The sequence below is a fragment of the Cheilinus undulatus genome, linkage group 7, assembly GCF_018320785.1.
Source record: "Cheilinus undulatus linkage group 7, ASM1832078v1, whole genome shotgun sequence".
Taxonomy (NCBI): Eukaryota; Metazoa; Chordata; class Actinopteri; order Labriformes; family Labridae; genus Cheilinus; species Cheilinus undulatus.
Genome location: NC_054871.1, coordinates 6,014,476 through 6,031,617, shown reverse-complemented (window position 1 = coordinate 6,031,617; position 17,142 = coordinate 6,014,476). Strand labels below are relative to the sequence as shown.

The 17,142-nt window shown below is 37.9% G+C and overlaps 1 protein-coding gene across 2 annotated transcripts in view; it reads left to right on the top strand.

Moving 5' to 3' along the window:
* The window catches only part of exoc2 (exocyst complex component 2), a 100,956-nt gene extending 91,300 nt beyond the window's left edge, over positions 1-9,656 (top strand). For both annotated transcript variants that reach the window (XM_041791689.1, XM_041791688.1), the window contains exons 24-28: positions 5,979-6,034; positions 6,154-6,276; positions 6,465-6,526; positions 6,842-6,901; positions 9,137-9,656. In XM_041791689.1, coding sequence (XP_041647623.1) covers positions 5,979-6,034; positions 6,154-6,276; positions 6,465-6,526; positions 6,842-6,901; positions 9,137-9,230 — 395 coding nt within the window. In that variant the 3' untranslated portion in view covers positions 9,231-9,656. The remainder of the gene's footprint in view (positions 1-5,978; positions 6,035-6,153; positions 6,277-6,464; positions 6,527-6,841; positions 6,902-9,136) is intronic.
* The last annotated feature ends 7,486 nt before the right edge of the window (positions 9,657-17,142 follow it).

Below are 17,142 nucleotides of genomic sequence, written 5' to 3'. Positions count from 1 at the left end.
CTGTCTTTGGGATTTTTTTTCTTTCTGCTATATAATTTTTAATTAAAGAAAAGATATTTCACCTGATAAATGCAGTGGATGCACAATGTGAAGTTTATGATAAATTGTAAATCTTTGATGTTAAGAAATCAGCTGGTCCTGATGGCCTAGACCCATCCTTTTTAAGAATTGCTGCTGAAATTGTAGCCAAGTCTTTGACATGTATTTTCAACCTGACATTGGAAAATGGTACAATACTAAAGATTTGGAAAGCTGCTTTTGTCACCCCTGTTTTGAAAGCTGGTAATCCCTCTAGCCCCCGGGTGTCAAACTCAAGGCCCAGGGGCCAAATCCAGCCCATGGTACAGTTAAGCCCAGCCCACCAGATCATAAGGTATTTTTATTATAACTGGCCCACCAGTATGAGGTCTGCAGATTTCCTCCAGTATAAAAATGTAAACTTAACCTTGATGATTTAAAATATCCTTGTTGAGTCATAAAAATTAGATTAAGTAAACAGTAAAAATAATTTAATAAAAAAAAGCCAGGAACATGGGAAAGAAATTCATGTTTTCAATGATATTATATATTTTCAATTTTGCATCTCCCAGTTGTGACCAAAAGTTATGGTTTTGACTTTTTATTTCATATGTTAACCTTTAGGCCTACATCTCATGAATTTTGCTTTTTATCTCATATTTTTTACCTTTTGGATTAATAATTTTAAAATTTAAATCCTATCTTGACCTTTTAAAGTCATGATTTTGACTTTCATTTCATGCTTGGGCCTTTTTTCGACTCCTAACTTTGACTTTTAATCTAAACTTTTTTACCATTTAAAATCACTATTTTCAATTTTATCTCAGTTTTTGGACCTTTTAAAATCATGATTTTGACTTTTATCACATGATTTGACCTTTTTCAACTCCTAAATTTCACTTTTATATCATTTTTTAACCTTAAAGTTTTATGATTTTTTAATTTTATTTCATATTTTGATGTTTGAAACTCATGATTTCGATGTTTACCTCATATCTTCACTTTTAAAAATAATGATTTTGAATTTTATCTCAGTTTTTGACTTTTAAAATTAACGGTTTCAGTATTCTATTTCATATTTTGCCTTTTGAAAACATTAGCCTATTTTGACTTTAAACGTCAGGTTTTTACCATTTAAACTTATAAGTTTTACTTTTTATCTCAGATTTTGAGTTTTTAACTTATCATGTTCACCTTTCATTTATCATCATCATATCACTTTCTTTTTTTTTTTTTTTTTTAATTATTTATCATCAGTGCCACGTTTTTTACCCTCATAGTTCATTTCTGGTGAACATAAGGTTGTCATTTTATGGTTAAACATTGACTCTGTTAGGCTCTCAGGTTAGACCCAATTTCAGAATCCGGCCCCTGCTGTGATTGAGTGTGACACCCCTGCTCTAGCCCAAATAACTATAGGCCAATATCCAAACTCTGTCTTGGCAAAACTGTTGAAAGCGTTGATCTATAACCAGTTACAGGGATTTTTTTTTTACAAAATGGCATTTTAAACCAGCTTTTTTTTGTTTGTTTGTTTGTTTTCTTAAATCTATGGCTGCATTTTAATGACTGTTTAATTTTTCTTTTCTAGTTTTTCCTTTCTCTATTTCTTCAGTTTGTCTTATTCTGTTCCTTACTGTCTTTTGCTGTCTTTTGTTTTTATTGATCATTGTTGTCTATCTATTCCTTTGTAAAGCACTTTGGCCCACATGCCTTATGTATGAAAGGTGCTATACAAATAAATAAAGTTGAGTTGAGTTGAGCTGCAGTCTGGATTCAGAAAGAAACATAGTACAGTCACTGCTGCTAACAAGGTTATAAAGGGTATCATACATGCCATTGACTCTAAAGAATATTGTGTTGTACTTTTTCTAGATTTATCAAAGGCCAGCGATATTGTTAACCACTCTGTCCTATTACAGAAGCTGGCTGATATCGGGTTTTCCCCAACAGCACTACAGTAGTTTGTTAAATATTTAAGTGGCAGACGGCAAAGTGTTAAAGTTGATGGTCAGTTATCTAGCTTTTTAGAAATGTTACTGACACACAGTTTCATTTCAATGTGGACGATACAGCGATGTATGCATCTTCCCCTTCCTTTGAAAGTGCAACAAACAAACTACAGGCAGCCTGTAATGTTGTCCAGAGAAACCTCTGTGATTTTAAGACTCATACTTAATGCCAACAAGACCAAAATGATGCGCTTCTCAAGGTCTAAATCACAAGTTCAAGGCAGTGCTCAGATTTTTGTCTTAAATAATGAGGCAATTAAATGTGTTCAAACATATACAGTTGAAACCGGAAGTTTACATACACTATATAAAAAGGCACATAAACTTTTTTTTTCTCACCGTCTAACATTAAATCAGATTAAACTTTTCCTGTTTGTGGTCAATTAGGATTACCAAAATTATTTCTATTTGCTAAATGCCAGAATAATGAGAGATCATTTTTTAGACAGTTTTTTATTGTTTTCTTGAGAGTCAGAAGTTTACATACATTTCATTAGTATTTGGTAGCATTGCCTTTAAACTGTATGACTTGGGTCAAACGTTTTGGATATGCTTCCACAAGCTTCTCGCAATAGTTTGCAGGAATTTTGGCCCATTTCTCCTGGCAGAACTGGTGTAACTGAGCCAAGTTTGTAGGTCGCCTTGCTCGCACATGCCTTTTCAGCTCTGCCCATAAATTTTCAGTGGGATTGAGATCAGGGCTTTGTGATGGCCACTCCAAAACATTGACTTTGTTATCCTTAAGCCACTTTGTAACCAGTTTGGCAGTATGCTTAGGGTCATTGTCCATTTGGAAAACCCATTTGCGCCCAAGCTTTAACTTTCTGGCTGATGTCTTGAGATGTTGCTTCAGTATTTCCACATAATGTTCTTTCCTCATGATGCCATCTATTTTGTGAAGTGCACCAGTCCCTCCTGCAGCAAAACAACCCCACAACATGATGCTGCCACCCCCATGTTTCACAGTTGGGATGGTGTTCTCAGGCTTGCAAGCTTCCCCCTTTTTTCTCCAAATCTAACGATGGTCATTATGGCCAAAAAGTTTAATTTTAGTTTCGTCAGACCACAGAACATGTCTCCAAAAATTAAGGTCTTTGTCCCTGTGTGCATTTGCAAACTGTAATCTGGCTTTTTTATGTTTCTTTTGGAGTAATGGCTTTTTCCTGGAAGAGTGGCCTTTCAGCCCATGTTGGTACAGGACTCGTTTGACCGTTGATAATGACACACTCTTACCAGCTTCAGCCAGCATCTTCACAAGGTCTTTTGCTTTTGTTTTTGGGTTGAGATGCACTTTTCGGACCAAAGCACGTTCATCTCTAGACACAGAACCTGTCTCCTTCCTGAACGGTATGATGGCTGGACATTTCCATGATGTTTATACTTGCATATAATTGTTTGAACAGATGACCGTGGCACCTTCAGGCATCTGGAAATTGCACCCAAGGATGAACCAGACTTGTGCAAGTCCACAATTTTCTTCCTGATATCTTGGCTGATTTCTTTTGATTTTCCCATGATGTTACACAAAGAAGCAGTGTATTCCAGGTGTGCCTTAAAATACATCCACAGGTGTCCCTCTAATTAACTCAAACTATTTGTTTGTTTGTTTGTTTGTTTGTTTGTTTGTTTGTTTGTTTGTTTGTTTGTTTCAAGGATAGCCCCTTGAGATGCATCATCTCATTTTCAAGGGGGTCCTTACAAAACATAAATACAATCATCAGTAACACAAAATCATAATTAGAGATAAATCCAAAACACAATGCAGAAACATTTAAACACAAAGACACCCACTCCACACACACACACTCACAACACAAATGTTGTCAATAAACCTATCAGAGGCTTCCAAAGACATGACATTATCATCTGGGCTTTCCCAAAGTGTTTAAAGGCATAGTAATCTTACTGTATGTAAACTTCTGACTTTGAAGAACGTAATAAAAATTGTCTAAAAAAATTTATTTTCTCAGTATTCTGGCATTTAGCAAATAGAAATAATTTTGGTAATCCTAATTGACCACAAACAGGAAAAGTTTAATCTGATTTAATGTTAGACAGTGAGAAAAAAAAGTTTATGTGCCTTTTTATATAGTGTATGTAAACTTCTGGTTTCAACTGTAAGTACCTCGTCTTTTTGTTAGAAGAAAATCTGTCTTTTAACTATCATACTGATTGTCTTGCAAAGAAACTGAAGGTGAAACTGGGTTTCTTCTGTCGAAACAAAAAACTCAAAGGGAATAAATCCTGGTTAAATGAAGGTTAGATAAAAAATAAATGTTATTGAAAATACCTTTCAGCTGTATAAACTACGGATCAGCCTTAAATAATATTGAATTCAAGAAGTGTTCCATCAGCTACAGGTGGTTGCCTAGGGCACCACAGACTTGCGGAGGCCCACTGTGAGCCCTGAATATTTTGAATGAAGTTTCAAAAGTTCAATACCTACCAGACTGTCTACTCAGCCTCTCTTTTTGCAAGAGAAACCTGGTGTTCTTTACTATTAAAGAGGTGTACATATACATATATATCTATATCTATAGATAGATAGATAGATAGATAGATAGATAGATAGATAGATAGATAGATAAAATCCACCTTCTCTCTCCATGGAGCGGTGCATTTCTTTGTAAACTTTACAAATAAGCTTGTTGCTTGTTATTGTGTTACTTAAACATCCGCAGCCATTTCTAACAATGTTCAAACCTAGTTTTCTACATGCTCTCCCCCTGAGTGTAACTTCTAATTAGACAGAAGTTCACTGTGTTAAACTGCTGTGACTTTCACACAATGCAATACACACCTAGAGCTGGAACGTAAACAACTAGTGGCATATTCTTGTTATTAACAGATTGTGCCCACAACATTTACAAGCACCAGGACAAGGTGCAGCGAGAGGAAATGATTCTGATTCATGATTCTGAGTGTCATGCTGGTGTATCTGTGACGGCTGCAGCATCGCCTGAAGTGTTAATGTTACATGCAAGAGCACAGGCTTTGCATACACATAGGTCAGTTCTCTGACTACTGATGGTGATATTGTAGCTCAGTCAAGGAAATGAGAAAAACTGATGATTTTCATCAAACAAAACACAAGTGTAAGCATGCTATGCTTTAAGTCACGTAACTATCATTGCACATCCTGGTATGTGACTGCTGTGCTTGTGCACATCACGACTAAAAGGTGAGATACCATTCAGCAGTACTTCCAGGATTTACATTTATCACAGTCTTTTTTTCTCTTGAAAGAAAATCATTCCATCATTAAAAGTATTTGCAATGGAAAAGGAAAAGTCTCACTTAATAACACTTGCATTATCTGCAGTTTTGGATGCTGCAGCTTGTCATGAATGAACTGTTTTCTCGAAGTCGCCTGTCTAGCGGAAATGGCAGTAGTCAAGGTTAGACATTCAGATCTATTGGAAGACATTGAACAATGAGGATGGAAAGTTAGGGGTTATCCAGTAGAAGTGGGATGTAAGAGGTTTGTCATAAATTTTTATTATTTAGAGAGGTGGGAGTGCAGATCATCCACTTCAGAGTGAGTTTGTACTCAGCCTGTCATTTCAGTGCAACTCATTTGCCTAATGGCATTTTGCCCTTAGGTTGCTCTTTGTCTTTTTTCACTCTTATTGCTTTTACACATCCTCACATGGCACTTTGCATTACTTGGTAGTAAATTCCATTTTCAGTATGAGCCCTGCTATGATTTTATTGTTGATTTTGTGTACATTGTTCTTTACATTGTGTCTTTTTTTTTTTTACTTTTAGTTGAGTCTTGTACTTCTGATATTTTCCTTGTGTATTTTGTCTTTTGTGAGCTCCTGCTGCAAAATTGATTTCCCCTCTTGAGACAATAAAGATAATCTGAATTTGAAATACTTGCTTCCTTTTAAGCATCTCATCGTTTGTGTACCTGGACTGTAGTTCATGTGCTGTCTCTCCCTTTAGGTGTAAGGAACTACCTGAAGGAAGCTCTGGTCAACATCATCACAGTTCATGCTGAGGTACAAATATAAGCTCTAATTTTCCTAAATTTCCAACTTGCAGTGTCAGTTTTTTTCTCCTTTGTTCTGCCAGCCTCTTTTTAAATTTACTGTTTTATCACTAATATTCTCTGTCTCAGGTCTTCACCGTCTCCAAGGACCTGGTTCCTCGGGTTTTATCCAGAATCATTGAGTCGGTTGCGGATGAAATGTGTCGCCTTATGCAATGTGTGTCGTCCTTCAGTAAAAATGGAGCCCTGCAGGTAAACACTCACACGAACACTCACTCATAATAGGACCCTGACTCATACCAACCGCCACACTGGTCGGGGTTTTACCTTTGTTTCTGATAACACCAGATTTCTGCCCAAACTGACAACTGATGACAGTTGATGATCTCAAGCTGATTTCATCTTCACTGCAACAAATTTTTCCCCTATCTCATCTTCAGGCTCGACTTGAACTATGTGCTCTGCGGGACGCCGTAGCCGCATTCCTGAACACTGAAAGCAAGTAAGTGTAACACGCACAATCACACAGAAACTGGCATAGTGTATATGCCTAGTGATTTATGACAGCAAGTGTCACTGACATAAATCTTAACAGTCACACATCCCTACAACAATCCCTATTTATGTTACTTGGTGGTCCTGGAAAGGAAGTGAAAGTAATCTGGTTCTGCTGTGTACATGCACCGTGGTGTTTGTGTGTTCATGTAGAGGTCATAGTTCATGTTTAGCAGATATGCATGCAAACTAAACTGTATTTTCTGTATTTAAGCATCAATTGATCTGTCAAAGTCAAGTTTTTAAATATCTTATTTTTCAGTGCCAGCTTCAAACTAGCTCTGGAGGGCCTTCCTCAGCTGCACAGTGGAGCTGATAAAAAGTGAGTCTCACTGGCTATGCTATCAAAAATAGTGACTGCCATTTCTATTTATCCTTCTCTTAAGGGTAATTCGGTTAGTTTTAGGCCTGTTCACTATCTTGAGATGTCTCAGGGACTCAATGTCAAATTCATACCAAAAGTTTTGAGTTGGTTGTTTTAGTCTGCAAACATGAGCCGGGCTGTGGTGGATGTCAGTGTAATCCCTAATCCCAAATTCTGATCACATTATTAAAAGAATCATTACCAAGACAGAACTTGTGTCTGAAATTAAGATGCGTCTTTTAAAACAAGAGTTAGCTGTTACATCATTCTTTTAAATGCACCACACCCCATTTTATAAAACTGTTGTTTTATCTTTCAAAATATAAAAGATGTCTACTGCTGCATCAACCCGATAGTATGTTTATGTTGTTATCAGTATGTAAGTATTTGCAGACATTAGCTTAAAAAGTGAATTATTGGTAACAGCAGTTTTTAAATATAGAATACCTAATGATATTTACAACCAATAAATTGACTGTAAATAACTGCTCATATCTGCCGTAAATATTAGCCTATATTGCCTGTAAATGTTTGTCTATATCAGCTGTAAATATTGTCCTATATTACTTGTAAATTTAGGCCTATATCAGATAAAAAATATCATCCTATGTAACCTGTAAATGTTGGCCTGTGTCAGCTGTAAATATCATCCTATATAACCTGTAAATGTTGGCCTGTATCAGCTGTAAATATAATCTTATATAACCTGTAAATGTTGGCCTGTATCAGCTATAAATATCATGCTATATAACCTGTAAATGTTGGCCTGTATCAGCTATAAATATCATCTTATATAACCTGTAAATGTTGGCCTGTATCAGCTATAAATATCATGCTATATAACCTGTAAATGTTGGCCTGTATCAGCTATATATATTATTTTATATAACCTGTAAATGTTGGCCTGTATCAGCTATAAATATCATCCTATATAACCTGTAAATGTTGGCCTGTTTCAGCTATAAATATCATCTTATTTTATATAACCTGTAAATGTTGGCCTGTATCAGCTGTAAATATCATCCTATTTAACCTGTAAATGTTGGCCTGTTTCAGCTATATATATTATTTTATATAACCTGTAAATGTTGGCCTGTATCAGCTATAAATATCATCCTATATAACCTGTAAATGTTGGCCTGTTTCAGCTGTAAATATCATCCTATATAACCTGTAAATGTTGGCCTGTATCAGCTATAAATATCATCCTATATAACCTGTATACGTTGGCCTGTTTCAGCTGTAAATATCATCCTATATAACCTGTAAATGTTGGCCTGTGTCAGCTTTAAATATCATCTTATATAACCTGTAGATGTTTGCCTTTATCAGCTGTTAATATCGCCTCATATTGCCTGTAACATCAGCTTATCTTGCATGTAAACCCCACCTATATCACCTGTAAAAATCTGCTGTAATGACAGACTATATTTGCTGTAAATATCAGCCTATACTGGCTGTAAAATTGGTGAATATAAGCTGTAAAACCAGCTGTAAAATCTGCCTTTAATGCCCCCAAAGAGATCTGCCAATTTTGCCAGTAAAATTGGCTTTAAATTGTCTGTAAATCAGATGATTTTGCCTTTTAAATCTGACTGTGTCAATTATAAAAATCAGCTGACATAACTTGTGAAATGTTTCTATATCATCTGTTAAATCTGTCCATTTTTTCCTTCAAATTCAGCACCAATATCAGCCACCCGTAAAGTTGCCCTACATTGCTTGTTAAATCAGCCTATATGGTCTGTAAAATTATTATTTAGCCTTTTTAATCAGCTGTAAAATTGGCCTGTAAAAATGTTCCTGCATCACCTAGAAAATCAGCGTATTTTGCCTCTTTTATCAGTTGCAATATCAGCTTATATCAGCTGTGAATTTAGCCTATATCACCTGTAAAGTACTTAATCTCCAGCCTCAGATGCATCTTTGACATCATACATAGCTATCATTGCTCTTTATAATTACACAAGGCCCCGGTGAGAAAGGCAAGAAGTTGGGGCTTTTGCATGTAGGCATGAAGTAGAGGACATCACTGCATGTCTCATGTCTGCAAACTTAATCAGTCTTTTGCAGAAGTTCTCAAACTTTTTAGATCTGATAGATATTTAGATCTAAATAAAACAAATAGAACTCAGGTTCGAAAATATCATGATTCTGCTCGTGGGTTAATGTCCTGTTTGTTTAATCCTCCAGGTTGTTGGAAGAGCTGCTGAACAAGTTTAAAAGCAGCATGCAGCTCCAGCTCACCTGCTTCCAGCCATCCTGTGTCCAGCCTGTGAAAAGATAAACCAACTTTTCTATCTCCAACTGAACTGCTCTTTCTCTTATGTCTGTGAAATCTTCATCTTTATCTGTCATCACTTTATTTTCACGTTTTCAGTGCCACTCTCAGTTTCTGCTTCACTGGCTTTCACATGTTTGTCTGCTTATCTAATCTAAAGACACTAAATGAGTGGATTTCATTGTTACTGTGGAGGACAGTCCCAGTCAAGGTGGTTATGCTAATCACATGTGATAGTTTATTAATAACTTAGAGGCTTTTTCAAAGGAAGTTGTGGCTCTGCATTATGATTTAGTCTCAACTGTTTCTGCTTAGACTGATCAGCATGTCCTAAAATATCCTAATATTACTGAGAGAATGTGCTGAAGATTTTAAGTTTCTGTTCATGTTTTGCACTCCATTCTCATCACCAAATAAAGTGAGAATACCTCAGTTAATGTCAAACTGTGTTTTCAATGACATAAAACCATGATGACTTTACTTAAAGTTTAATTTCTCATTTTTCTGATAACACATCCTCCATCATGAAATTATGTGTCCTTGACTTTTGGGACCTGATATTTTGATTTAAAATTAACGCTAGAAGCATGTGCCTTAATAAGTAGGTGCAATTGTTCGGTCCAGTTGTTCTGGAACACTAATACCTTCCTAACCTGCTATGTGGCCACAACAGCATTGGCAACTTTAACAGACCCAGGCTCCTTTTGTGCAGTGCAGGTTGTGACAACTGTGATTTACTGCAGCACACCAAAATAGATGGTTTTATATTTTGTTTACATTTTCAAAAAGGAAGAAAATCTAAATTCAAGATAACTTTTTAATCTATCATATAGTGGGAGAACATTAACTTAGGTTGAAAGCTCAAATCATACCAAAAGTTTCTTAAAGTTGCTGCAAAGATTTTTAAAGTAATTTAAGGACTGTGGGTAGAGAGAATAAGGTCCAAAACAATTTTGGCAAGTGATACTTGCTGCAGAAGGACAAACCAAGCTGCTCTTTAAATTGGTGAGGGTTGTGATGTGCAGGGCATGCCTGAAAGTCTGTGCCAACATGAGCTGTTACTTTTCACACACAGAGCAGCATTTAAGTGACAATACTCGGGAAGACATTCTCTAGTGATTACTTAAAGAATTTATTTTATTTACCAAAGACCTGTCTGTGAATATACTAGTGCATCTCAAAAAATTAGAATATCATGAAAAAGGTCAATATTTTTTGTCACTCTTTTCTGAAAGGTAAATCCATATATTATATAGACTCATTACACACAGAGTGAAATATTTCAAGCCTTTATTTCTTGAAATGTTGATGATTTTGGCTTACAGATAAGAAAACCCAACATTCAGTATCTCAAAAAATTAGAATATTACATAAGATCAATTAAAAAAAAGGATATTTTCAACAGAAATGTCAGGCTTCTGAGAAGTATGTTCATTTCTTAGCCTTCAATACTTGGTTGGGCCTCCTTTTGCATGAATTACTACATCAATGCGGCGTGGCATAGAGGCGATCAGCCTGTGGCACTGCTCAGGTGTAATGGAATCCCAGGTTGCTTTGATAGCGGCCTTCAGGTCATCTGCATTGTTGGGTCTGGTGTCTATCATCTTCCTCTTGACAATATCCCATAGATTCTCTATGCGGTTCAGGTCAGAATCAAACACAGTAACACCATGGTCACCACCGGTTTGAAAGTGACAGGACCAATCAGCGATGAGGGGCAGTACTTTAACAGGCGCGGCGGAGTCATGAAGCAAGCAGCAACAAGAGGCCATTGCAGATAAGGCGGAAGAGATTAGTGTGGATGCTGCTAAAGTGCCAGTTTTATCAGAATTTGTCGACAGTTCTTTGTTAAAAGAAGAACAAAGAATAGCAGTGAGTTGTTTTCTTTTCAAAAAGACAAAATTCGTGTACTGACATGTCTACAGTTGACATGGTCCTCGGTAGCTGCACACGCACACCTCGGTTGCAGCTACGTCACGTGTTTTGCTCTGATTAGCCCGTAAAGATATGACAGACAAAACGTTCATCCAGTCACAATCCAAACGCTTAGTGTTGAAGGTTTTCCAGATGGATGTGTGAAACACATCCATCTGGCGTGTCAGGTTAAGTCAGTGTAACTTCGCTTTTTTTTTTTTTTTTTTTTTTTTTGTAGAAAAAAACTCTCTAATGTCAAAGTAGAAACAGATTTCTACAAAGTAGGTCAGTACATTTTATTTGTATAGCACCTTTCACAGAATGTCACAAGGTGCTTCACAACAGTTAAAGAAATCCCAACAGTAATGTCAATTAAACAAAAATACTGAGTGATAGGGATGGGCGATATGGACTAAAAATTTATCACAATATTTTGCTGTATTTATTGCCATAATGATAAAAATCATGATAAAAAGACAACACCATTCAACACAACCTTTTTGGCTAGGTAAAGTGTATCAAACGGGCTGCTTAAATACACCAGCTACATATAAATTAGTGCTCGGTACTGCCACTGATTGCCTGGATCAATTCAGTTCCAATTCTCAAGGCCCCAATTCAATTCCATTCAATATCGATTCATGTAGGGATATTTTAGGAACCAAACCTGTATTGCTCCTAAATTTAAGAGACTCAAAGAGAAATGTAGTTTGAAATAGTAAAAAGAATGCTCCAACTTGGCACATTATTAAAAATATCAGGCTTTGCATTAAAAATTGACCCTAAACCAGAAGTATTTACATCACTGTTTTACCTCCATGTGGCTCGTCCTGCATATGGCCTTTTTTGTCCAGTTTGCCTCCATCTTTGTAGTGTTTTAATTCAAAATGCAGTCTGATATCCTCTCTTAAGTCTGGAGGTTCCTTCAGTGGAGCAGAGCTGCCAGCCTCCAAACATGTTTGTTTTAACAGAGATAAGTCACTTACTGCAAGTACTCCAAGTGGAAACTTTTGTTGCTGGGACTATAGTGAACAGAAAACGCTCTGTTCTTGATTCAGAAGATCGCCTTGTGTTTTAAGGTAAAAACATGTAGGGACAAGATAGTACCAACATTTTTAAAGTGTTTTGTTCATTATAAACATGATGTCATCACTGCCAAAAGCGGCGCAATTTAATTTATTTTTGTTTGACATTTAATTTCTAACCCCTATGTTTGTTTTAAAGTTGACTATCAGGACCAAAAATACCCGTTAAAGGCCTCTAAATGGTGCCGGTGGCTGTGTTTGAACTAAAAAGTAGATAAAAGTTAACATTAACTACTTTTGCTTTTAGCTCATTATTTCTTCATTGCAATCAAACGGCAACCTCCGGTTAGGGTTAGGGTTAGGGTTAGGGGTTGAAAAAAAATGAAGCCAATGCTGAAGTGCAAAAAATTGCTATATGGCGAGTGTCCACTTGAGGCTGGCTGCAAAAAAAAAACGGAAGGTACGTCTGCACACATGTTAAACAGCCGGTTTTGACACACAAAATAAACTGGTTTACAGCCTGGTTCAAAACACCAAACGTGTCTCATTAGCTAGTGTCCTTTTGTGCTCCCACTGTACAGGGGGTGAATTTTTTGTACCACGATCGTTTGGATTATATTTAGGAAAAATCTCACTTCACGGTGATTGGCACGTCTCATTTGATTGACAGATAGCTCGGCAGACAGAGGCTCCGTTTCTGTCAACCAGAATGCTAGCTAGCAGTCTGACAGGAAGTCACGCTTAGTGGGCGGGCCGTTAGGTTGATCTAAAGTTCAGTTGAGACCGCAATTTCAATATGGAAGCCTCCACGAATGGGCTTCAAAAGCCGTTTGAATCCGCCTATTGTAAGCAAATGACTGACGTCACACGGGGTTTGTCCAATTCTTTCTACAGTCTGTGATCGCAATCTGTAATGTAATATTGGAGGGTCCTCTAGTGGACAAATGTGTAACTACATAGTGATTACAGCTACTGAACGTTTTACATATATTTTAATAAACATGTGCTTAAATATTCAAATATAATTAGAAATCTGTAAAAAATATTAAATGAAATTCGAATCTGACTGTAGATAAATATTGACAGCCTTACTATAGACAGACACCTATACACCTAAAAGACTCCATGTCTGATTTCCTGTAACCAAACCATTTCCAGATAATGGAGGTAGCTCCTCGTTCAGCAACAAACTCATCCTCTGTTTCAACTCCGCCTTCCACCATGTTTGTTATGCTTCTGCATATGAGTTACGAGTGCGTCGCAGTGATGACTTATGTGTGCCATACGTGGACGGTTGAAGAAAACTCAGATTAAATCTGAGACTTCGTGGTCAAGTGAAGAAAGTCCTTTGGTCTGATGAGACCAAAATGGAGCTTCTTGGCCATCAGACATGACGGCAAAAACTGCACATCACCTCAAATGCACCATCACCCTTGTGAAGTATGGTGGTGGAAGCATCATGCTGTGGGGATGCTTCTCAGCAGCCAGCCCTCTAAGGCTTGCAAATGTAGAGGGGAAAATGAATGCAGCAAAATTGAGGAAAATGCTGGACATTTATATCCAGTCTGTGAAAGAATTATGGCTTGGGAGAAGATTTATTTCCAGTAAGACAATTTCCTGAAGTGTACAGCCAAAGTTACACAGATATGGTTTAAAGACAACAAGGTGAATGTTCTGGAGTGGCAGAGTCAGAGCCCAGAGCTCGATCCAAGAGAGAATTTGTGGCTGGACTTGAAGAGGGCTGTTCATGCCTGATCCCTGTGCAACCTGACAGCTTAAGCAGATTTGCAAAGAAGAGTGGAGTGAAATTGCAGAGTCCAGATGTGCAAGCCTGATTGAGACCTATCCACACAGACTCAGTGCTGTGACTCAAAATAATACCATATGATGAGTTTTACAACTTATCTAAGATCTTTCTGCCACACCCCAGTAAACCTCTTTGCATACATGCATATTAGAGTTCAGTTGGTCTGTGTGCATTGTAGTTTGATCCAACATCCTTAACCATTCATCTGTGGAGTTCCAGCTCATCAGCTTTCATATTGTCTGCCACATTAGCGTCTAGACCTCTGGGAGGAGGACCGGGGCGTGTACAGGGCGTGTGAATGCAGGGTGGGTCTCTCTTGGCCGTTATTTAGCCGTGAATGGATCCAGAGAAAGATGTTCACAACAGAAAGAGTGAGACTGTTTGTGGGTGGAGGTGACTTCCACTGCGAGCATCACAGACAGCGGCACACCCACAGATCACATGAGAAAGTTTGACTTGTAGGGTTATCTGGGGACGGCATTGATTCAGACTCCACTTTTGAGTGTTAAAACGGCACATTTCAGTTATCTCCCGGCTTTGTTTTTGTCCACACTCGTCTCTTCAGTCTTGGTTTCCCGTCTAGGTTTAGGGGAAAGCCATGCAGTGCAGGCAGCAGTTGTTTTGATTCTCTGTGCTCTAAATTTAGCTCTGTGTCCTCCCACAGATTCATTCACAAAATAAGATCAAAGAGTCAAACCTTTATCCGTTCACTGCCGCTCTCTGTTTACAGTAACAGAGGTGAGAATGGGGACTTTTTTATTTTATTTGTTAATACCTCAGAACTCTGTTCCATTCAGGAGAAAAGATGAGAACACCTATCAAACACATGTAGACTTTGATCAGCGTCACTGTGTGGGTAAATTAAAGGATGGAGAGCCGTGACACATCAGAGATAACCTGATTGTTCACTGAGAGAAGAAAGCTCCACTTTTTAGAAAAACACTTTAGTAATACAGCTTAACTATAAAAACACTAAAATGATCAAGAATTTACCGTGGAAAATGTTACTGGTATGTGACAGAACTGTCTTGTGTATCTCCATAACTCTGTTTTGTTCTTATCATGTGTGCAAATATGCCTTAGTATCACTTAGCCTCTGGGCAATGAGCGCTTTGGAGGCCAATCCTTGTTCAAAACGAATACTTGGACTGGATTACTACAGAGCCTATAAAAAAGTATTCATCCCTCAGATGTTTAACCCTTTAGTGATTTTATAAATCAGTCGTAATATCCACCCCTTGTCTGTGTGGATAGGTCTCAATCAAGCTCAAACATCTGGACACTGCAATATGACTCCTTTATTCTGTGCAAAACTGCTCAAGCTCTGAAAGTTGTACAGAGCGTGAACAGCCCTTTCAAGTCCAGCCACAAATTCTCTCTTGGTTTGAGGACTGGGCTTTGACTCTGCCACTCCAAAACATTCCCCTTGTTGTCTACCTTTACAAGCCTTCTAGAGCCAACTGCTGAGAAGCATCCCCACAGCATGATGCTGCCACCAGAGTGCTTCACAGTGGGGATGTTTTGTTGTGGTGATGTGCGGTGTTTGGTGTCCTCCAAAGATAGCATCTTGTCTGATGGCCAAAAACACAATTTTGGTCACTTCAGACCAAAGAACTTTCTTCCACCTGACCATGGAGTCTCCCACATGCCTTTTGGTGAACTCTAGTCCGGATTGAATCTGACTTTGCTTCAACAGTAGCTTTCTCTTTGCCACTCTCCCCTAAAGCTTTCTTTCAGAGTAGTCATAGGTGTCTTGGTGGTCTCTCTCATTAGGCTCCTTCCTGCCCGCTTATTCAGTTTGTGAGGACGGTCTGATCTAAGCAGATTTACACGTGCTGTATTCCTTCCATTTCTTGATGATGGATCTTGCTGAACTTCAGGGGATGTTCAGAGCCTTGGAATTTTTTTGTCACCATCCCCTGACTTATACTTTTCAATAACCTTTTCTGTGAGTTGCTTGGAGTGTTCTTTTGTCTTCATGGTGTAGTGGTAGCCAGGAGTACTGATTAACCAGTGACTGGACCGTCTAGACATAGTTGTCTATATCACTTGAGACACATTGACTGCACTCAGGTGATCCCCATTTTACTATATGAAATACTGTTATATGACAAACAACTGTTATACGAAATAAGTGACTGCATAAATATTCACCTCCTTTAAAGTGACTGACCTATTTCAGCCAAGGTCCAGCCAACTGTGGGGGACTATTAGCACCAGCTGGCTAGACCTTGGCTGAATTAGGTCAGTCACTTTAAAGGAGGTGAATATTTATGCAGTCACTTATTTCATATAACATGTTGTTGTTTAATTGACTTTACTTCCTAGAAATCTGCTTCCACTCAGACATCAAATTGTTTTTTTTTTTGCAATTTTATTTGCTAAAAAAGTCAAATTTATGACTGTGATTGATTTATAAAAGCAATAAAAGGGTAAAACATCCGAGGGGGTAAATACTTTTAGGGATTGTATTGCAGGACAGTTCACCCTCAAAGTCCACATACTCCACCTGTGCTGTGATTTACATGCAAAGCATATTTCATCGCAAATCGCCCTTTTTTGGTCGGTCTTTGAAGGTCAACAGCATGTGCACTGGTCTGTCTCTGGTGCTCGCCAGAAGGTCCACACCGCTCTAATCCACTTGAGATACGTGTCAGGTGTATTTGTCGTGGAGGTTGCGGCTGAAATGGGTCAATCCACATACACCAAATCATCCCTAACAGGAAGGAAAATGTACAAGCATCCAGACAGTTTGAAAATACAACACAATGCACAGACTCTCAACTGTGAATCTTATCACTAAATCAACATTAGGTCTCATGCTGTGGCATGAGCCACAGCTCAGCAGTCAATAAGAGGGTCACAGAGGTAGCACAATGCCATGGATGAAGTTCAATTTTTAGGAGGAAAATCACAGGATTTTAATGAAACCACACAACCTGTCTAGAAAACATAAATCTTTTGTGTTCCTGATGCCGTTGCTTGTGTTGTTGCTACAAATCAAGTGCTTCCCCATTTATGACATCTGTCTAACTTTATGCTTCACATTTACAGTGGTCGTCATGGCTGTGTTCGTTGTGCTTCCTCCTTTGGTTATCTCACTCCCTGATTGGCATTTTTTTCTATCATTTAAGTTGCTCACAACTGCTCGGCTATCCTTGGTGTTTTCCAC